Genomic DNA, 23,161 nt, shown 5'->3' with positions numbered 1-23,161 from the left:
AGAAGCAATGCATAGAAGTGAACTTTTGTGAAGCAGCATTTGCCTCAATATTCAAACAGAAGGTCTTGAGTTTTCTGTTCTTTGAATTTTGCTTTCTTGTAGATTAAAATTAAAGTTTTCTGGCTTAAAATTAATTTGGAGTGAAGGAAGCCTCTTACAGCCTTGACCTTCAAAATACTACCATGAGAGAATATTTCTTTTGCTTCAGTCCTTACTGGAGTTAACACAGGTTTCCATCCACATTTAATATGATAAATTTGTCTGAGAAGCCCATTTGCTTCTCAAGGTTCACTATAACTACACTGGGAACTACCACATAGAGTTTTATCAGGAATGACAATGTCAGAAAAGCCTGAACTGAGTGAAATTCTGTCAAGGATATTCAATAGCTCTGCAGCAGAGAGGGAAAACTAGTATTTTAGAAAGCATTTTTGCTTTTGTTAATGGAAGCAAAGTCTGTAAGATAAGCAGGCAGCGATTTGCTTAAAAAACAGAGACTCAAGCCATCAAGAACCATATTTTAAAATGCTGGAAGGAAATGACAACTCCAGCCTCTGCTGACAGAAAGCCCACTACAGAGCTCTTGAGAAAAAAAAAAAAAAAAAAGAAACAACTCAAACTGTGATACAATCATTAGGGGACTAAGCAAAACTTCTACAAAACTTCTAAGTCAACTAAATGAACATCTAACACCTGAATTTACTTTTAATTAAGCATCTGAAGACATTTGGAGTCAGAATTAACTAATGAGAAAGCATATTAGAATCTTCAGCAGGGGTGGAACAGAACTCAATGCTTTACAAAATGCCCGTGTAAAACTTTCTAGGAAATTCCCACAAGGGTAACTTTTCTAAATGAAATTTCAAAAATCTGTTTTAGGGGGCTCTCTTGGGCTTAGGAAAAATATGAAAAGTATTTTTTAATTTAGAGTAGCAGTATTAGTTATTGCAGTAATGTATAATACAAACTGAGCAGAAATCAGACCGATAACGCTGGTCAAGTTTTATATTTTCAGTACTTCCAGTGAGGCCAAGGACAAATATCCCATCTACACCATATTAACATTACCTTGGCTTAACAAACTAGAACTTAACATCTAAGCTGTGACAAGAAATGGCAGGGGCCTTACCCTGTCCCAAATGAAAATTTCAACTCAACTTATGATTTTTAATTTGGGTCTGCAGTAAGTCAAGCATGTGGACAATAGCAGTTACAATTTATTCAGCTGGCACTCACCTAGGTACTAGCGGATCACATATTCCCACATCTTAGAAAGACAAAATAAATCTGATTATAGGAGGATTCAAGCAGTGGTTTGAGTGCAAACAAACACTCAAAGTTGTTAGCAAATAATCAGCAAGATTTAAGTGCTGGTTCTGCCCTTTCAAAAACACTATCATGGATAGCTGATGAAACCATTCTCCCCTCCACTCAAAAAGCTATGTTTAAGATCATATGTGGATAAGCAGAGCTGCTGATGTGAAACCTTCTTACTGTGAAAGAACAGGAGAATATACTGTAAGGAAGAAAGACAGTCAAGAAAGGCAACAGCCTAGGGAAATTAATTTCTTGGATTATCTGAAAGAAATGGACAGTTGTAGATCCAAGACAAAAGAAGGTAAGAAATAAAGACAGGATGATTAACTTAGCACCATTCAACTTGAACAGCAAACATACATTTATATATAGACACTATAGTCCTATTACAAGACTGCTAAAATTAAAATAATATAGACAATTTTTCTTTCCAGTTCATTTAGTACACTTACCAGCATTTGCTGTATAGAGAATTTCATTGATGGGTCAGTTGTACTTCCTCTCTAAAGTGCTTTGAGGGAAGCTCAAGTGCATCCTCTTCCTCAATCTTTGAAGGGTTTACCTGTACCACCAGCTTTGAAAGTAAAAGGCAATAGGCAAGCAATGCAGAGACAGGAATGAGACTAAGTACAATATTATATTACCCATGGAGTATTTTAGTGCTGCTCTTCAACTCTTACAAGGATACAGAGGAGTCTTTTATTGTTTTTGTTCTTTAACCAAGACTTCAAATTTATTTTAAAGTTAATTTCAAAATATCAATTTTAAATATTAAGTCAGCAATATATCAGTTGAAAAGATTATAAAAACAGATAATCTGAAATCATGTATACTATATACACATAGGCATAAACCAAAGAAGATTCTTAATGAATGAAATTATTGGTGTGCTGTAACAAAAAGCAATTGGAAACTCCCAATATTAAATAAAACAGAATCACTGCTGGGTACTACAAACTAATGGGAGCACACTGATGAATGTGGAATTATGAAAAATAATTATTTCTGTATAAAAAAGTCAGAGTGAAAAGAATTCAAACAGTGGTGGAAGACTAAGACTGGTGAAGATTTATCCACAATGCTGGGAAGGTAGGGTGGGGGAAAGGAAGTAATATTTAATGGACAAAAAGGAAGATGTGTTCAACATTCGCATCAAATATTTCATAACCCCGAGATGACTAGAAAAGATAATGTTACTGTCACGATTATTAATAAAGTCATTTCCAACCCCCAAAAGTTAAAACTGCACGATGAAATGTTTCATGTAAGAATTAAAAACAACTGGCAAGGAGCTGATTTTTGACTGCTTCTGTTTAAGTTAATCATCTTCATGTTAAAAGGACAAGCTTGCTGCAAAAGAATATAAGAATGAAGTTGCTTCTGGTGACTGCAACTAAGGAAATTCCCACCATACTTAAAGGTTTGGAAGCCCTCTGAGCACTTAGTTTTCGTACTATATACTGCAGGTCTGCTGACCTAGCACAAGTAGCCTGCTTTTTGTATAAACTAGAACTTCAAGAATATACAGAAATTTAACTTCTCTAAAAAAATAAAGTCTAACTGGCAGACAGTCAGGCTGCACAATACTAAAGGATCTAAATATGACTATGCAAAAGCAAAATACTGGGAATTAATAATGGAAGAGAAGGTAGTGGTTGTTGCCTCTTCTACCTCCTCCAACTGCTGATTTGGTTTGGGGTTTTGTTTTTTTTTTTTTGTTTGTTTATTTTTAAGTTAAGTATTGTCACAACCAAACTAAAAATAGGTTTAAGGATATTTGTTTTTTCTTGACTATGTAAGTGTAGAAACAAAACTAATATGAAGAGTCATAACACTTATCCTGTACATCCACATAAAATTAGCTAGAAGCATTTTTGGCATAATATTCGAGTGGGAACATTCCATTGTTTCCGGGAAAATACAGAACAGAATAAAGCAGATGTCTTGACTGGAAAGGAAAGGATTTCATTGTGAAGAATGGTGAACTTCTCCCTAAAACGTTAACACTAGAGGTGAATTAAGTGAAATGTAAGAATATAAATCTCCCTCTACTAACTGAGAAAAAGTAAATGCAAATGTTAGTATGTAAAAGAAAGTGACTACAGTAGAAAACTCAGGTAAAAAGAACAAGAAAACTAAAGGAAATTCAGTTTCCATCTTTTTTGTTGACTAACCAAGAGGATTTTTCCAAATTGAGCTACCTACAATATAACATTATTATAATCTCATATTTGCTACAAGAAAAGCTTCTGAAGAGAAAACTACAGTGCACCAATACCATAATTTGCATTGAACATTCACTCCTGATTCAGAACTTGTTTTCCAGGCAAAAAGGCTGGAAACATGGCAAGACAAAACGTATGCTCTGCAGAGAAACTTCAACCCTGTGTGCATCAGCAACCCAAAGCCTCTCTCATTGCAAATGTCTAGAAAGGGAGTCAGGGACAGTTTTCAACTTATCCCTCTTCCCCAACTCTTAAATTTTTGATCTATCATTATTTTCTTAACGCTGTTCCCTCTTTTTTAATTGTTATCTATTGTTTTAGAAATCAAGAATTGAAAACTGAGAAGCAGTTAAACTTCTATGTGGCCAGGACCTGCAGTGGCAGCAGGTGAGTGAGTTGACTCAGACAGTAGTCATCTTTGCCTTCACTCCTTCACAAGTTTCACAGTAGAATAGTAAGAGCTGCAAATATCTAGATAACTTCAAGGCACAGATAGTGGGAGTCTCAATTATTTAAATTATTTTTTTTTTTTTAGATTTAAGAGCCACAGTTCATTTATGAAATTCCTAACAATACCGACAAAACTGTATGACATAACTGTAAAAGAAATACTTCACACTGTCACAGATAAAACATCTGTACATTTAGCGTTCCTTTTGCTAAGTCTTAATGGAGCATGGAAGGCATCAACCACTTATTATGCTTGAAAGCAAGCAATTCTACCACCACACTTAGGGAAGGTCAACACCTTCACACCCATAAGCACAGCATCTCAAAACTTTTGAGAAGTATAGTTCTTGTCTAGCTTGATATATCAGCTGCAGCTCCGCTACCAAGAAGCAGCTGCAGGTCTGATGCCCTCGGAGAGGAACAGCCGTCAGTAGTTTCTGCAAATGCTCACAGTCACTAACAGCCTGGTTTTAGTCCCTAAGCCTGGTCAAACAGAGCAAAGCAGAGCCACAGGTGGAAGAGCATCAGTACTGCTCTTGAATACTCTGATTCCCTTGCATTTTGTAAAACCTTGTGAGCCTCAAAGCCACACTGAGAAATGCTTCTCTGCAAGAGTTATGAGCACAACATGATCACTTGGCTCATACAGCATTATTGATAGAACTTTAACGAAAGTGGACTTCAGATAGCTTTCTTGGAAAGGAAACTCATTCTTAAAGTTCTAAATACACAGCACTAGCTCTCACAGTTATTTCCTCAAAAACCGTCTAAAAGTGATGTGGAGTTTGGTGGTTTTGTGTTCTTTTTTATTCCAAAGAAAATTCCCTTTTAAGGGACTTACCTTCTCCAGTGCCAACGAATCCACAGGCTCAAGACTGATGGAAGCCAGGGACTGCAGAGCTGATAGACTTAATCCACCTGCTAAAAAGGATCATGCTGGAGCTGGTAAGAACCTCTGGCTACACAGTCCAAATCTAATTTAACCCAGTATGAAGTCCCTATGAAACTTTGTTGTCTAGATTCTTTGCCAGGCAGAATCACAGAAGGAATAGAAAACCAATGGCCAAGGATGACACCAGTCCCTAAAGGAGCACAAGACACACAAGACCAATGCAATGCTCCCCAAAGGCACTTTCATAAGCAGAAAAAGAATCTCTCACATCAATCTATATTGCAGAATTTAAAGACTTACATCCCAGTCAATGATTACCTCTACTGTGAGCTGCAAAAAGAACTGCAAGGCTGTAATTAAGCTTCATACAGAAATTGGCACAAAACCTGTTTCTCCCCAGGCTGAGGAGAGACAGCCACAATCTGGACACGCAAACCAGCACCATCAGACTTCAGTCTCTCATTTCAGAACAACTAAAGGATCATTGTCATCATTTCAGGAATTAAGAAATACCCTTTCTAAATAAAGCCCACCGCACTCAGTCTCAGTGCAACCCTGTATGCCAGGACAAGCCAAGATCCTCTTCAAGCAAGGGTGTCTCCCACTTCTCACAGGCAGACGATAGTGTTTCACACTCTCCAAAACCAGCCACAGTGTAACCCAAGGCTGATAGTACAAGATATTTTCCCTCACTGTGGATTTCCAGCTCCTGTATCTAAATAGACAAAAATCCATCAGGACCCCATGCAAGACCCTTGCCACAAAGGAGAGCTTCTCTTCTGTGTTAGTCATCCTCTCACCGAGAGAAATGCATATTTATCTCTAATACTACTTCTCTGAATCCATACTCCACAGCAATCTTTTGATTTGTACTTGGGATTTTAAAATAGTATTTTAAGTGTCTCCACGTGCCCACAACATTTTTTCTAAAAGCCCTTTTTGCCAAGATTATACACTTCGGAGTTCTGAACACTTCAGCATCTGAGGACTGGCACAGCTTGCATAAGAAGTTCTTTTCTCTCTATATCACTGCAACAGCTTCATCAGAAATCATCATCACTGCAAAACAGTCAACAAAATTGGGATGTTACATCCAGGCATCATTCTGGCTCAGAGTTCACCTGCTTAGTACAAACTTGCTTTCATCACCAGTTTAGTATGCCAGGCCACGTGATGCCTTAAATGTGGCAGTATTAGGATTCATCAGGCATCATGTATCTCGCATATTGGAGCTCTCAAGTTGCCAAGGTCCAACCACCAGCTATTTTCAACATGGCATAGGGAAGCACAGAGTCAACACATTTCTTCCTGAAAGGAAAACTGCTTTCTATGCACAATTTTTAAAGAAACGCCAAGTTCTAATTAACGGCAACAAAAAACATTCCAAACTTTTGCTATTCAAATGGCTATCACCATAATAACCAACCTCCTCATAAATGTTGAGGGAATACCTTCAAAATACTTTGAAGTAGGAGTAATAACTACAAGTGAGGAACTGAAGGCATATATTAGAGATAAGTAATTCTCAAGAACTCTGTTATGCATACACATCCATAACTTATACAGCAGAAAACGCCTGCTGATTGACCTCTGTGGTATTGGTTTGTAGGTAGCAATTATATGGAGTTGGATGACACGAACAGGATACAAGAGAGAAACTATACACACGGTTCTGAACACCAAAATGCTTCAGGCATGTCTGTTAGTGTAGTGTATTTTTAAAAAAATTATATGTAATTTACATTAAAAACAGATGACTTTTTGGTATCTTGAGGTTTTATTTTAACTTATCTTCCAAAAATAAATAAGTCTACAGCCAAAGTTGCACCTTGCAAACTACCCTAATTTCTGGCTGAATTTTTCCTTCATAGTACTTCTTTCAACATTCCTTACACATTCCTTACACATTCCACAAAGACTCTTCAGTGAAACACTAACAATTTTAAAGAAATGGTAAAGACAAACCAGTTTCAGACACACGTACTAATAAAGAGCTTTTGAAAGTAGGCCACACTACCTGCATTTGTCAACATAAGAACTTCTTAGAAAAACCCTACAAAATGAAACAAAAACAATGCTGTCCAGACTAGAATGAGAGTTACACCCAACACCACACATCCGTTCACATCCTCAAAGTGGTAATGCAGAGCTAGACGGTTGCTGCAGTAGCACTTTCATTTCCTGATAAGCTGCTCAGAGAAGATCCATGGAGGAATGAAGTGTAGGCATGCCCAAGATCATCAGAAGAGAGGACCACTTGATGCAAGGGAGCCGGAGAAAAGATGGTTAGGAATAGGCACATCAGATGTGTTGGGAAGATGAAGGACTAAATGTTGTGCACACTGACAGTAGCACTGGAAGCAAATTATAAGTGGGGGAAAACCTTTGTATACAAACTTTTACTTACCAAGAAATAAGAGACTTGCACAATTCCTTCAAGATACTGTGTTCAAAAGGTCACTCTCAATCATGTGATTATTCCAGAATTGCAAAATGAAGTTACAAATTAACCACAAGGTACCCAAAAAATGAAATAAGCTGGCAGCCCTTTGTATTTTTTTTTATAGGTGAACAGAAATATCTGTATTAAACTGCACTGTTGCAGAAGAACATCAACTGTATGCAAAAGTCAGAAGGAACATCACATTCTGGTAAGCAACCAACCCTGTTTGAAGATTTTAATCATGTTGCTTTGAAATCTGACACTTCAATTTCAATCAGTATTAATACTCGCACTGAAATATCTAGAAGATGTTCCTAAAATACAGCACCTAAAGAAAGCAAGACATATTGAATGACAATCTAAAAGCATCGCTATTTACCAGAGTCATTACTAGGCACCCACTCATCAAGATCGTCATTAAAAGAGATGGCATACTTATGAAGTAGATCATAAGGATGTCGATGTCTCTGGCTTGGTCCCAGCGTATCCCCAAAGGTAATATGAAGACTCCACACCCCTCCCTGTCTGCTTTCACTCATCACTACCCCAAGCATTACGAGATGTAAACACACAATAGTAATTGCAGAATGTCCCCACACCCAGGACAGAGAACGCTCTATTAGCAAATACAGACAGGCAATGACCTTATTCTTGGGCTGTTCTCAGCCACCTGCTCAGCTGCTCTGCAAGCCAAAACAGCCATAAAATTAAGCTAAAATAATCTCCCACATTTAGTGGATGACAAATACATTGCAATCTAAGACAACACTAAGAGAAGAGGAACCTTATTAAAGATAGTCATTAACAGGCATTGTTTCAAGATACATTTGTTTCCGAGTGGCATCTTTATCCAGCTACAAATATGTCACCAAAAGAAACAAATCACTCTATAATAAGGTAAGCTTCCTACACTCAAAAATCATGCCTTTTGACATAGGTTAAACTCAGATTCACCATCTCCATGCCCCTGACACTGCCATCAGTCCTTAAAACGGATTCCTCAAACATTTTGTCATCTCCTAATTTCTGATCTATTAACAATATAACAAAGAAACAGAGAAACAAGAGAGTCATGTGCTGGCACCTAAGCCCAATGCAAGCAACTGCTTTGAGTAGCAGGCTTTTCAGAAGGGGCAGAAGTCATAACAATACAGGATATAGTGCTGAAAACCCTGCATGTTTCCCACAACAATGACCACTATGAGCCCTACTAGGATAGCATCTAAGCATCCCCACTGGAGTCTATTCTCATTACACTATAGCGGAAAAGTATTTTCAGTATATTCATATAAAGAATCAAGACACAGAAAAAGACATCGCCAGAAAAGATGCAGGGGTTGTGCCACCTAGTGGCATCTAGAGCCTCGAATTATTGTTTCTACCATATTATTACCACCTTTATTTTTCAATATTTTTTTTAACTGGAAGCATTTTACAGCACAGAACAGAACAAATGGTTTCACTAGCATTCAAATTACCAAGGCTGAATCACAATCTGTTGGCATCCAAGATAATGAGAGTTTCAACTGAAGTTTTTCTAGCTGCTTGGATACTCACAGTATGTTTCTCTTCATGCTTCCTGCAGCTTCTGTAGATTCTCTGCTGCCTCGTATTTAAGTCTCTTTCACAGACAGCTGGCCATGTTCAGTATTGCAGTATCCATTTTTCATAACTGCTGGAATCTGATAAATCTCAAAAGTAATTGTGGGCAATAAACAGGGAAAGACAGGAACTGAGAGGCAAAAGCAGCAGACTGATAAAAGCCTCCTTTCCTCACGACGCCATCTACATTGCAGTTCGTCAATAAAGAATCTTTGTTGGCCCCAACAGCTTAAGGGATTCCCCCGCCCAATTCACAGCACGGACCCGCAGCATATCACATCAAGACGACAGGGACAGGGACACAGAGGAACACACAGAGGAACTACTTAAAGCAAGCAGCTAGCAGAAACCCCCATTTCTGTCAGGCCATAAAATCAAAATCCCCCTTTCCCACTTGGGATTCAAAGCCAGAGGCACTTTAATGCCTAAACTAGGTCAGTCTTTGTTTACACAAAACACAGATGAGAGAATAAGTATCAGTCAGTCATTCAACTTAGGCATGATCAGTTCAGACCACCAGATGAAACTGCATCTCTTTCTCATTACTTCTCCCCACACTTCACCCCCAACACACACAATCTAATCAAAGGCACAGACAGAGAACACACCTCACATGGATGTAGACAGGTAACAACTCCTTTCTGTGCAAGACAGATACGTTTCCTCCGTGGGAGTTTTGACAATGTAATTTGAAATGATCTCAAAAACTCAACAGGCTATATCCTCACAGCTACTCCAAGGTTCCATCCCCTGTTTTTCAACTTTTGTAAGCCTGATAAGCCATGAGCACTTCTGGGCTATATACTATAGATTCCTTAGTAAATAATAGATAGGATTTTAGCTGCAGTTCAGAAAGAAAAACAAAACACAACAAAAACAAACATCACACACACACCCAAATACCCCAAACTTAAGCAAGCTGACAAGCACTATACAGCTGTAAGTTCTATCCTTTTGACATTCTTCCTTCACCTTCTCAAGTTTTTTTCCTCAGACTCCATAGCAATTCCGCCATTTGCCCCTAGGTTCTTTAGCTGTAGCCTATGGCAATTTCCCCCTTGAAGGGTGAGGAAAAAGGAAAAACAAAATATGCCACAGGAGACCGCAGATGTGCCAATACTGCAGAGTTAGCAATGATTCACAGATCTCTGCTGGATTTGTCAGGAAATAAAAGGAAATTTGCTGAAACTTTTTCCTTTCTTGCTCTGTATTCCACATACTTAAATTTCAGCTGTATAAAGTATAGCTGTAAAACAAGCATGTAAGAATACCAGTGATGAAGAGGTGCATGTGTAGCTTCATGCAAAACCAATTTGATCACCCAACTTTTGTGAACTGCAGCTGTAAAGACATACTAGAGTTCTGCTAGAAAGCAAAGCCCTCTTTCCCTTGTCAACAAGCTAGCAGTTTTCAAAGCAACAGTCCCTAGGATTGAGAAGAAAAATGGAGATTACTGGAATAATTGCGCTGGCAAAGCAATACTTCATAAATGTAGGACTGAGTAAAAGCCAGACAGATTGCTTCTGTCTGCAGTCTCCTGAACCAAACCAATGATGGCTTAGCCCAGAAAGCTGTAGGTTGTCTTTCAGTGAGTGTTCAAGCTCTAATCTACCTGTAACAGGCACTCGCATCACCAGAACACCATGGTATCATTCAAAAGAAGTTAGGGATGTGGTATCATGGAGATACATCTTTATCTTAGTTTTCAGGTTTCACTTAATCTCACCTCACATTAGTACTGAACAGTTTGTTGAAACTTAGCTGCAACCTAAGGAACTTGCGGAGTACAATAGTAAACTACAGCCTCTTATGGGAAAATCCTCATAAGGGATTGTTAATTAGAGCTTACTGGGAGTCCTCATTTAGGCCCATCTCAATAAATAGTTTTCTCAGAGTGGCACAGGAGCGAGTAATTTTTTTTCAGGCAGTATCAATGTGTACCAAGTCTTTATATGACGATAACTCCTACAGATCTGGCTCAGGAATCTCATTAACATGCCACAGAGTTCTGAAAAAGACTGAGGAAATACACTTTAAAAAGTCTTGATAAAGTTAGAATAACCTTATGCAGTAATAAGAAGTTCTACAATAGTTTACATGTTGAGAAGGGTAACAATTTTATCCTCTCCTCCTTTCTATGAATCTCCAGAGTTGAGCCTCAGACTCGTTTATTAGTTATTAAACATCAAGTTTTATAAGAGACCCACACCTATCAGTCAATCAGTCAGTTCACCTGTTTCTTTACAATTAACGGAGCCCTACTATCCAGGTACAGCCTTCAGTTCAGGATCCAAGTCCCATTCACCCCAGTTACTTTTATGTTCTCCAAAAATTTCACTTTCTTGAAGTACTCAATTTTTTGCTTAACACACCCAATGTCACATCAGACATAGCATAAGCAGACTAATCTGTTAAGCATTCTACCCCTCCAACATGAGGAGACAATGACTGGGAAAAAAAAATGGCATGTCTTTCTCATTTCACCCCCAACTCCCTAGCCTCACCGCACACACTCCAATTCAACCTTGTTTGGCTCACTGTCTTTTCAGCTTCTAGGGAAGACTGGATGAGGAGTCCTATCTTACTCTGCTCGTCTTACTCAGGACTTATTGGGGCTGCTACCATCTTGTTCAGGGGCAGATACAGTTCAAGGAGACAGAAAGCATTTAACACCTGATAGCTCTCTAGCTCTAGCAGGTGAGTTCCAGGCTCAAGGTATTTGTTGTTCTACCCAGTCTGCCTACTTTACAGGACATCAAAGCACAAGCAGAAACTATCCTGTTATTGCAAGCTGGAAGCTGAAAGCAGTGGCTTGTGCACAGAGGGCAGGTAAGAACTGGATGCTTAGAATGCTAACTCTACAGCTGATATAGCAGCGTGAAGTGCAAGACTTCTGAAAAGCAACAGCATTGAGACTGTGATTTTAGGTTTGCCTTACGTGATCTATCCAAATAAGAAATATCCACACTGCCCACAAACTATAAGAGCACAATAATTAAGTTTCAATTTTACAAAATTTTTTTACACATCGTGTTTCCTATCCATCTTTGCAATATGGTATATCAGTCAAAAGTTTACTGGACAATTTTTGACCTTTGAAATAGTTTTCTTCAGAAGCATCTAGATTAGCTTTATAAAAATGCAGCATATTTACTGAAGCTGGAAAATCTTGATACTAACATTCTAACCTGGCTTCTAAAATTACAAGACATTAGGAACTTGTGTTCCAACCTCTCATGGAGCAATTAATAAATATCACAGAAAGACACAAAGCAGAAAGATGAAACACGTTGGTTTTTCCCATTACCATATCTCCTATTCACTTCTATAACAAGCCTGCAGTGACAACTGAGGAGAAAAGACCAGACCTACTCATGTAAGCGTGCCAAAGAGCTGGAAGCCCCAGCTCAGATGGCTAGAATGTTAGGCATTTCCTTTGCTGCTGTATGTGGCTGCATCTACTAGCCAGAGGTCAAAAGCAGATTTGAATTTCCAGTTTTGGGGTTTGGTTTTTTTTTATGTATGTTTGTTTTATATCAAGAGTGTGTTTTCTTTGCCCTTCTAAAGCTAAATGCTAGCACTACACATGTTTAACTTTAACATATTAGTGCATTCATTTATAGAAGCTGTGATTCTGGCATGTGTATCTGACAAGTCATTTAAATTCTATCATCTTAAATTATGCAGATTGGTTTGTCACTATGACAACAATTTTTACATGTCTCTATAATAAAGTTGATCATGCAAAAGTACTATTTGTTCTCTCCCTAACCAAAGCTAAGACTTAGTGAAAGCTTTACCTCTTCTGGACTGAAAGGCAGAATTTACATCTTTTAACACAAGTTGACATAACATACTAGATTCCATGTACATCATAAGTTAATTCATGAATGAGAAAGGAAGCTTTCTTGAATTTGAACAGCAAGAATTTAAAGAAACACCTTGAATACAGAACACTTGAGGGAATCTAGAAAAAAAAACCAGAAAAGAACAGACATGGGAATACAGGAAGGCATAGAATTATTGCTTGTCAGCACTAAGGCTAAGAATACCTTTAGTCGGGATTTTTGCTCGGTGTTTGGTGGTTTTTTTCCCCCTTTTCTTTTGAGAAAATGATTCAGCCTCGAGGTCAGTGCTTCACCTATGAAACACACCCTCTCCCCAAGTATTTAGGTAGAGTAATCTTATAACAGTAACTAGAAGCACAAATGAGTTCAAAACATTGACAGTGAGCAGATCAATGTCCCAGCCTATGAAGTACAGGCATTTTAGTTTTAAGCATCCACCGAAGGCACACACATATTGCCTACGATCAGGTCCAGTGTGCAAGGATACCAGCCAGAGTTCCATCTCACTGCAGTGTCACTGGGAAAGGTGGAACCCAGTTCTGAAAAGGTGATTTACAACAAGGTTGCCTGTATACCCTTAAACACATTTGGACTTGTATATGCTGTGAACTGTCGCCCTGCTAACACTCTGGAGTAGGGTGAGAAATTCTTCCCAGAGGTCTTTGTAAGAGGAATATATTAAAAAAGTTTCATTCAGCTAGACCCTAAGAGTTTGACCAGCAACTTAAAAAAAACTTTCTATGCTGATAAACACAGGAGAAACAACGGCATAGATAATTTAATGCAGAGAACACAATATTATTATACCTTCTTTTTAAAAAAAAAATTTGTAAGGGAATACTTTCCTTTTCCTTACCACACTAATATCACAATTCTGTTTCAATATTAATCCTTCTGCTTGCTTACAGAGAACAAGTTTTACATTTGTAAATTACTTGACAGGGACATCTACTATTCCCATGTTAATTAGCAAATGCTTTTGTATACATTTTGAAAGAAAAGTTTCACCTTTTAGTAGTGAAAACAGGCTCATACACATTCATGGAACATTTAAGTTGGAAAGTAGTGACTGAGTTAGATTCTCAAATACCTTCAGAAGTGTACAGCTGGAACAGCTGAGTATCCTTGCTCCATTTAAAAGCTGGCGGGACAAGCCAAGCTTATTAAGCATCCTATCTGCAGCCTATTCTGAAGTAGAATCAATGTAAGTTTTCCCGAAAAACTGTCTTCTCCTCTTCCCTTCCACCTTCCATCCTCTGAAGGGGATTATCTAGCTTCACTAAAGTCTTCCAAAACCCAACTAGTTCGCAGGATCTTGCTTCAACTCTAGTCTCTAGTCATCTTATCACAGACAAAGATTTTGCTAGTAACATTTCATTATATTGCACAGAAAAGTTAGATTCTGTGGAGGCTGCATAGTGTTTGTTCTATTTAGAACAAAACAACAATACAACTTCATAAAATAATTCAAGGCCTAAATTTGGAGACAAAGAGCTAAAGTAAATTTGTCACCATGCTATACAACCATTCAGAATGACCAAAAAAAAAGTCTACTGCAGAAAGTCAAACAGAAAAGTCAACCTTATTTTACAACAAATTGTTCCTCATTATTTATAGATATAACCATTGTATTAAAATTGCCACATTTAACAGTATAGCACTGATACCACTATCACTGGATGCTATCATCCATCACTCACCTGTCAGCATCAATGCCACATAAAAACAAACAAGACTTGCCCTGTCAAAAGAAGACCTGTGACCCAACACACCAAATGCCACAGGAATATAGCTTCCTGCCAGTATGCAACATTACCATAATGCTTACATGCCATTCAATTTGAGATCTTTGCTCAGGTCTCTTCAGTCGCACACAGATAACATTTGATCCTCAAAATCAACACTGCATCTGGAAGCAGTCTGCTGAAAGTCACCTGCTCTATTTTCTCTCTTCCCCAACTGCAACACATATTAAAAGGTCAATCATTCATTAAAACCTGTAACTTGCTGTGGACATAGCTCAGCACAGTCTACTTGCCAAGATGGAAAATGACTCTTGGAAGGCACTCAACTTAGCATAAGCAAGATCTTACCAGCTGTAAGATACCTGCTCTGCTCTTTTCCTTGTCTTAGAAAAGCTCCAGGTACAATAGGTTATCTTGAATTCAGTTTCATATTTATGCAGATAAGCATTTGAAATAGAAAAAGCCAAGAAGAATGCTTCGTTGTCTCTAGGAACAACCACGCTTTGACCATCCACATCTGATAGCTAGCTTTGTAGGTTGTATTTGTCACACAGTAACACAGTATTACCTCCCAAGTCTTACACTTAAGGTTACACCTCTGTGTACAGCAATCTCAGAAGCTGCAGGTTAGAAGGAAACTGAAGTGTCACAGATTGAAGATCCAGTACTTACTCCATAAGTGTTACATACTCAGGGGTTTATTTGCAGAAGGGAAGGCAAGAGGGGCAGCTCACACAAGCAAATGCAGAACAGAAGGAAAATAAGCTCAGTTACTACACAGCAGAAATGCCACAATTACATAAAATGGAAAGGAAGAGAGAATTGTGAAGATACAGTATTAGTTACAACCGTAATTTTTGTGATGCTAACATTTCTAGGGTTATTTTTACCAGCTGCTCAATTTTGGGTTGTTCCTTCAATCTTTCCTTGCAACAGTTTCTGCAATGCAGTTTCCCCCCATAAACAGCATTATTAAAAATCTAATGAAGTCTGAATTCAGTCATCTACCCACATCAATACAGAAATATGACAGCCAGTGTTCCCTTTTGATATCTTTCTGAAACTTCTGCAAGGTTTTCTTACTGTTAGCTTCAAATTTCATTGCACAGATGTTGTGTGACAACTAATATTAAAAATAGGACATGCTAGAAGAGTCAATACATTAGAAAAAGATCGCAGTTCTTTGATTCTCATCAGGAAACAGTTGTCTGAGCACCTAGAGTCAGAAAGGTGACAAGTCCTGCATGTTTTAACAGCACTCTGTTAGGCTGTGATGACAACTGCACTGCCAGATGTGCGTACTGTCACAAAAGCCTCACGCCAATTAATTAGCGAGTTCTCTTCCCTTTCAGTTTCTGGAAGATTTGAGTATTCAAGTTTATATCAGTATTCCTAATCTGTACAATTCCCACATCAAACGGTTTTTCCTTCTCTATCTCAGCATTTGGAAACAAAGCCCGAAAGCTATACTGCTGTTTTCTTCTGTTTCATGTGAAATTTTGCCTTCAAATGCATTTACTTGGCTCTTACAAGCATGTTCAAGGGTAAAATCTGGACCTTTGCCATAACTGCATTCCATATTGCAAATACATGCCAACCTTCAAAGTTCAGTTATTTGAGCAAAAACATACGTTAATTGTTACGTGAGAGGAGTGGAAAGTGTATCAGATTGAGCACATTTGGAAGTATTTCACTCTCCTCCTTGCTTGATAATTCAGCATAAAGCTGGGTTTATTCTGTTCTAGTTTTTCAGCGTAGCTGCAGTTATTAAGACCACACAAGTCAAGTTTAACACAAAATTAGACTTAACAACAACCAAACAAGCATTCAGAATAAAATTACCTTCTCATATTTGTTATTTCAGGACTGGTCTAACAGGTATTGCAACATGTGCCAGTATAAAGTTATTCAGTTACATGTAAAAAATAATGGAATGCAAGGAGAATGTTGCAATAAACCAGTTTAATAGATACCAATGACTTAAAAGACCTTTTCCTTTCACCTATGAAGGACAGCAGTGAATAGCTGGGAAAGGTACAAGCCAGGCAACCAGTAAGCGATTATTTTAAAATAAAAGTTTCAATAACTTAGTATCAGCAGCAGGTTTTATATACGGACAGAGGCGCAAATGAAGGGTGTTCATTCACCTAAAGCATTAATCATATATCCCATTGCGAAAAGGTATGAATTTTACCCCTCATATATATTCCAAATAAAGACTGGGCTTAACTTCAACTTGAAAAAGCTTATGGTTCTGGTAGAGTATGGAGAGATAAAGAAAGCCAGTTGGTTTCTCCTCTTACAGCCGAAGGGTACATGCAGAGAACTCGAAAGAAAAAAAATCACCACCTTTGCTACAGCTCGTGGCACTTAAGCTCTCCATAATACTTGAGAACACCTTTGTCTGTGTGTCACGCCTCTACCTGGTATTATCAAAACAAACAGTGCGGCCAAATTACTTCAAAGAAGCAGGCTAGGACTGGGCAGCTGCTCATATTAAAAAAGCATTTGCAGACTGAATTTTTTAGTAAATCCAGTTAAAAAGATCCCAGTTTGAAGTACAGCTGGCCTAGCGAAAGACTGGATCCACAACTTTTCCCCCCACCTCCTAGAGGGAAGAGGAGATAGCTGTTCTAGTTGGGACCATGATTTATCTTTCCAAAGATCTGTCACTGCTTCTGAAGCAGGAAAGCAGCAAGGCATACTGCCTTTCCACAGACAGCTCACAAGAGCACAGATCTTGACCTATTCCAATAGAGCAGAAGGAGCAGGCTCATGAATGTTCTTAGGTTCCTATTCTTTAAAACTCTGCTTAGCTATCTGAATCGCCGCCAGAACCTAGCATAGAGAGAGCGAAAGAGGATCCAAGAATTGGAATACAGTCTCTGAAATTACTGAGGCTGTATTACTTCATGTGCTGACTTTAGTGACTCTTCACACCTGCTAGGCAAGATTTTGAGATAATTGGACTGGGACTACACAACAGGTTTTAAACACCATTACCTACCAATACCCTACAAATGTATCTTGATGAAAAAAACTACTTCCCCTCTCACTTCCCTCACCCCCAATCTGCAGTGTCTCACACTGAGTCTGAAGAACTAACTCTTCTGTGCTGTCTGCAGTTAATTCTTAGCAGATTATAACTGCAAGAATGTGTCGAAGCATTAGACTTCTGCCTGTTATGGTGGCTCAGCAGACAGGTGGCATCTCATCATTTTTTACCCTCTGGCCATTTTTCATCCACGGTCCACACCAGCAGTCTAAGTTCAACCAAGCTGTCACCATTAGTAGTCTCCTAAATAGAAACAAGGTTTCTAAACTCAAGAACACAGGATTTCCTGAACCATATTAAAGCAGGCACTCACCAAGACAATAATCAAAAGCAAAAGCATTTTAAACAAAAAAAACACTCACCCCAACACAGGAATCTATTAATATTTATGTATATGATAGCTTTTCCAGACAGTTTTTCCTAGCCCCAAATGTGTGCATTTCCTCATACTAGGATGGTTCACAACCTCTATAGAAACCATCTTTTCCATTAGCTTAGGTACAAGATGAGGAATATATTTTAATTACCAAAACAAGTTGTAATAGATTTGAAGAAACAACCTCTATGAGCAGTTAGTTTTCAATTTCCAATCCTAACTAGAGAAATAAGGAATAAGCATTTACAGTGCAAAAGAGCAGGCAGATTTGACTGACTACAACTGTCAAATGCAGACAAACCAAAGTTATGCTGCAGCTTCTGCCCTTCTATTAGGAAATAAGGACAGATTTAATTTTAAACATTCCTCAGTGGTAGGGTTTGATAGTCTGAGGATGCAAATGAAAATTCACATTCTTATGAGTAAAAGCAGGACTGTTTTAACACTCAAGCTATAACTGCCAGATTTCTGGTACTTAAGGGTACTGTTGTTGTTTCATCATGTACATCAACTATCCTTCCTATCTGTGAAGGATTAAAAACCTACAGGTCCTAAACTCTTCTACTGGTGCCATATAGTGTGAGGCTCTGGAAGAAGACCATCCCCATGCCAAGATAAACCCAAGAAAACAAATAAACAAAAGAGAAAGCTAGATGAAAAAGAACCACATCACTGCTGTAACATCAGACAGTTTATATGTATAATATTGTTATGTCATGGCTAAGCTTAAAATGCTCTTATTTTTTAAAAAGGAATTCAGTCTAACACGAGGTTGCTGAAGGCAAACTACTGCAAAAGACAAAAACACCCATTCCTTCCAAGTCTGCAAAACCCCCCCAAAACGCACCCACAGCACATTTCCTTAGCAAGTTAAACGCACGATGAATTGTCATGCCAATAGAGGTCCTGCTGAACTACTACAGACTTAGTCACACATCCACAACTGAAAAAGGAAGTGGTGAGTAAGGTTACTTGAGGACCCACATACGCTACTTCTCCCTACTACAGTCACAAAAGTCCAAGAAGGGTTGTGCCTCTCCTTTTCCTAGAGCTGAAAAACCACAAAAACAACACACAAAGCACTTGTACGCCTTTGGCGAATAACATCATGACCAACAATAATGAACACCTTTCCGCCACCTACATTCTTCTCACGAGATCTAAAAGTTGTCTAAAAAGTTTGTAGCTCAAAACCAATTTTCTTATCACAAAAAGAATTACAGGTGACATCAGACCACATGTGACTTACAGATACGTAAGTAGCCTCAAAGAGGTCAGCAGCCTTATAGATACATTTACTTATGCAATATGACTTCAAACATTGGTTTAAAGCAGGCTAATTAAGCAGGTTCACACCACTATCAACTTTTGCATGTTCCTGGACACTTTGAAAAAAACCAACAGTAATTACAGCATCGTAGAAAGGGCCTAAGATCAAGCCTCCAACAGCTGTTCAAAACAATCCTAAAGATACACCATGGGCATTTCATTCCAACTGGATATGTTTGAGCCAACTCATTTCCTGTTCAGCCATAAGCAACAATAACAACAAAATGACAACAAAAAAAAAAAGCCAAACAAAAAAATCATGTATGCATACATAAGCATAAACATATGTGGTTTAATGCAAGTATAATCAAAGGAACATGGAAACTGAAAAAATACGAGCATTAAAGTAATGCTACATTATGTAAATCTAAAGAAAATAGCAACTCATGCATTCACAAGGAAAAATACAAGCATGATCAACAACTACTTCTTCTGTACTTCTGCTATTAAAATCCACTGTGTTTATTCATGGTTCAGTCAAATCAATACATCTAAAGAGTTTTCCACACTGTTTTACAGCTCAAGATACAGGAAGATAGCTACCACAAACTAAAACCAGAATGGCTTTAGTCTTAAAATCTGCAAGCATAACACAGAGCATTAGTTTCTTCCATCCTTAAAACTTACTCATTTAGAAAGCCAAACATACTGAAATCCTATTTTCTTTAAAACATACAACTGTGTTCTGAAAAGTACAAGACCACACACCTGAAACTACCCAAGGCATCCTAAAACATTGAACTAGACCCTAGCTTTTCTTCAAATGCACAGAAAAATTAGTAACTATGAATTACTGAAGACAAGTGCTTACCTTCAATCCTTTTTAAGGCCGACAGGCAAATATCCCGGCTTGGAAATTCAAATGGATTATTACAGGTCCGAATGGTGTCACATTCGCATTTCCCGTTGATTATGTTACAACCTGTTATAAGGTTTTCATTGCATGGTTCAAATCCAAGAAGCTGATCATCATCCCAGTTTTCATCTAAAAAAAAACCAAACAAACTTGCTCACTATTGGATTTCAGCTGCAGTATATAAATTCAGCTGCTTTGGAGTTCGGTGCCATCTACCTCAACATAGTGCTAAACAGAAGACAACAGATTATCAATTATTTTTTTAATAAACTGTGGGATGTGCCAAATACTATGTTCCGCAGCTGCTCTATTGCCCATTTTTCTACAGCTACTGGCATTATTTACTTCCACCTGTATGAAAAACTAAAATGTCTCAGGGAAATGCCTAACTGTAATACAAATGAGGGTTATTCTAACTGAAATAACTTTTACAGATATTTGAAGTTATATTTACCATGGAAGTGAGAATGTTGGACAGAATCCACAGCTGCTACATAAGTCAAAATTGAGTCAGAAAGCATTTTTAAACCTGATTAAAAAATACATCACATACAATTCACTCCACAGAGATAGCTTTTTATTATAAAAATACTGCAAGATGCCAGGCCTTTCTGTAACACAAGCAAAGGCGATTTTTCCAGCATTCACAGATTACCATCCACATTCTAGGAGAATTGCTCAAGCACATCATGCTCCTTGCTGTCAAGGTGCATGGGGAATAGCTGCGCCAGAATGAGTCTATCTGCTCAAATAATTCTTGGTTCTGAATCAGTCCGATAAGTGTATGTAACTCATATTCCCACTGTACCACTGCCCTTTTCCCTTTTAGGATGAGGCTTACATGAAGCAAGATACTTTTGTCCCCCTTCAGGAAGCAATAAATCCAGTTGATCAAGAGTTCTATCAGCATTACCAGTCCTACAAAAATCTCACCTTCCTTAGGTCAAGTGCACATACAGCAACACCCCACCAACTCGGACGTTTGAGCAAGATACATGCTTTTTTATGCAATACTGAAGAAAAACTAGGTGTTAGGTATTCTTCACTGAAGCACATCAGATCATTTTCCAATCTTGTCTTGTCTACCAAGACAAATACTACACAGTAGTTACACAGATATTCCACTGACTCCTAGTAATGACAAAAGGAACAAATATCTATTCTTTAATCTTTACATACTTATATATCACAGCAGCTTTCACACTGAGCCTCCTATACTTCACTCCGATTCAATGTACTATCAACAAGTAAGTTTCCAACACAGGTGCTGCCAAGAAACACTTCAAAGAACTTAACAACATCTTCCAGCTACGAAGGGCAGGGTTTTCTGCTGTTGGGGTTATTGGAAGCTGTCCTCCAGTATGGGAGGCCACAGCCAAATACAAACTCTTTGTCATTCAGTAGTCTGACACTAACAGAAAAAAAACTCATTGTAAATAACAGTATAGACACATATACACACTCGGAGGTTAACAGGAAAGTACTGTCCACTCACAGAAATATGCAGAATATCTGCTAACCTGTAATTTTTCCCATTTTGCATAAAAACCAACCAACATGGAAAGAATTGTTTAACAGTTCAGTACTACATAGGATCTACAGCAAGTGTCACAGCGGATTCTCAGAGGTATGTTTCTCTCTGTACAATTAACTGCTTGCTTTCTGTTAAGAGCTGAATTACTTTGCTGACAAAAAGCACTGAATAAACAACTAAGTCAATCTGAGATGTGAAGGGAACTGCCATGGAAACCTTGCAGCTCTTCTACTTCATCAAACCAGCAAAGGAAGAGTAGTCATCTGCTCCAGGAAGTAATTGGTGGGGTTTTTTTTCAGTTAATGTATCATCCCATACAGCAACTGTATCAATAAAAGTCAAAGGAAGTGTAGAAGTTCCTGAAGAGAAACTATTAGAATTCAAGAGGAGATGCTGCTTCAGTAAATGCTTGGGACACTTTCATCATGAGGAGGCCATGCATGCAGAGGGAGGAAAAAAAAAATCATGAGAATTTGTAGAACAATAATACATCCTGTTTTTGAGAAGCCGGAATACAGCCTGGACAATCTGGATTTTACAAATCGCAGCAGTCATTCACATAATGACAAGAACAAAAGGGGCTACAGCTACGCTCCAAGATTCGATGTTTCAAATTCTCTAACTGCAGGGACCACAGCTTCACCCAGACTGATTTGTTTAGTGGTCTTAAGAAAACTGTTGGAATTGCTCCTTGTTTCTGACAGACAGGCTCTCCTTTCCTACCACCACATACAGGCCAGGAGCTCTTCCTGTGCCAGAGGTGGCCATGGGGCCACGTGGCAGTGTGCCCTTGCCACAGCTACCTAGGGCTGGTCTACCCACCAGCTGCCCAGGACCAGTGCAGTAGAGAGAGGTGAGGCATGCAGACAGAGGTGACAGCACACTTCTGCTTTTCCAGCACACCAGACCAGATGATTTGTGAGCTTTTGCCCTGTGATATTTCTGCACTAGCTCTTTTCAAGGCTGACAGACAGATTAGCAGACTCCCTGTCACACAAGAGCTGCTTGTCCTACCTTAGATGGGAACCCTCTTAGCACAGACAGCAGAGCCATCTTATCCTCATGGCAGAGCAACCCAATGCAGATGCACCACATGCTGTGGAACTACCCACAAAATAATGTGATTACCAGAAGAGATTAGTGTTTGATATCTCACCTGCCACCTCTTATGACTTTTCAGATGGGAGCAGAAAAGGAGGTACACAGGACACACATGACCCAATACTAGGTATACCTAAATTCCTCAATACCACACTCCTCACAAATGAGCTCAGCAACCATTAAGAAGATGTAAGAGAACAGAAATCCCCCAGGAATACTTGCAGGCTACACATCTAACATGCTGAATCTTGACACAAGGTATTTCTCATTACTGGGAGTGAATACAAAAGTTACATTCGGACAGTAAGAATGTAAATCCAGTTCTAGCCTGAACATCTTTTATGAGATTGTTTTTCACAGGATTTCATTTAGAATCAAGATTTCCATC

At 38.5% G+C, this 23,161-nt stretch overlaps 1 protein-coding gene across 3 annotated transcripts in view; it reads right to left on the bottom strand.

Annotated features, from left to right (window-relative positions):
* Positions 1-23,161, bottom strand: part of CRIM1 (cysteine rich transmembrane BMP regulator 1) — a 177,469-nt gene that overhangs the window by 143,518 nt on the left and 10,790 nt on the right. For all 3 annotated transcript variants that reach the window (XM_009559351.2, XM_054061583.1, XM_054061584.1), the window contains exon 2: positions 20,094-20,267. In XM_009559351.2, coding sequence (XP_009557646.2) covers positions 20,094-20,267 — 174 coding nt within the window. The remainder of the gene's footprint in view (positions 1-20,093; positions 20,268-23,161) is intronic.

Source organism: Cuculus canorus, chromosome 3 (assembly GCF_017976375.1).
Source record: "Cuculus canorus isolate bCucCan1 chromosome 3, bCucCan1.pri, whole genome shotgun sequence".
Classification (NCBI taxonomy): Eukaryota; Metazoa; Chordata; class Aves; order Cuculiformes; family Cuculidae; genus Cuculus; species Cuculus canorus.
This window is presented reverse-complemented; position numbering and strand designations above follow the sequence as displayed.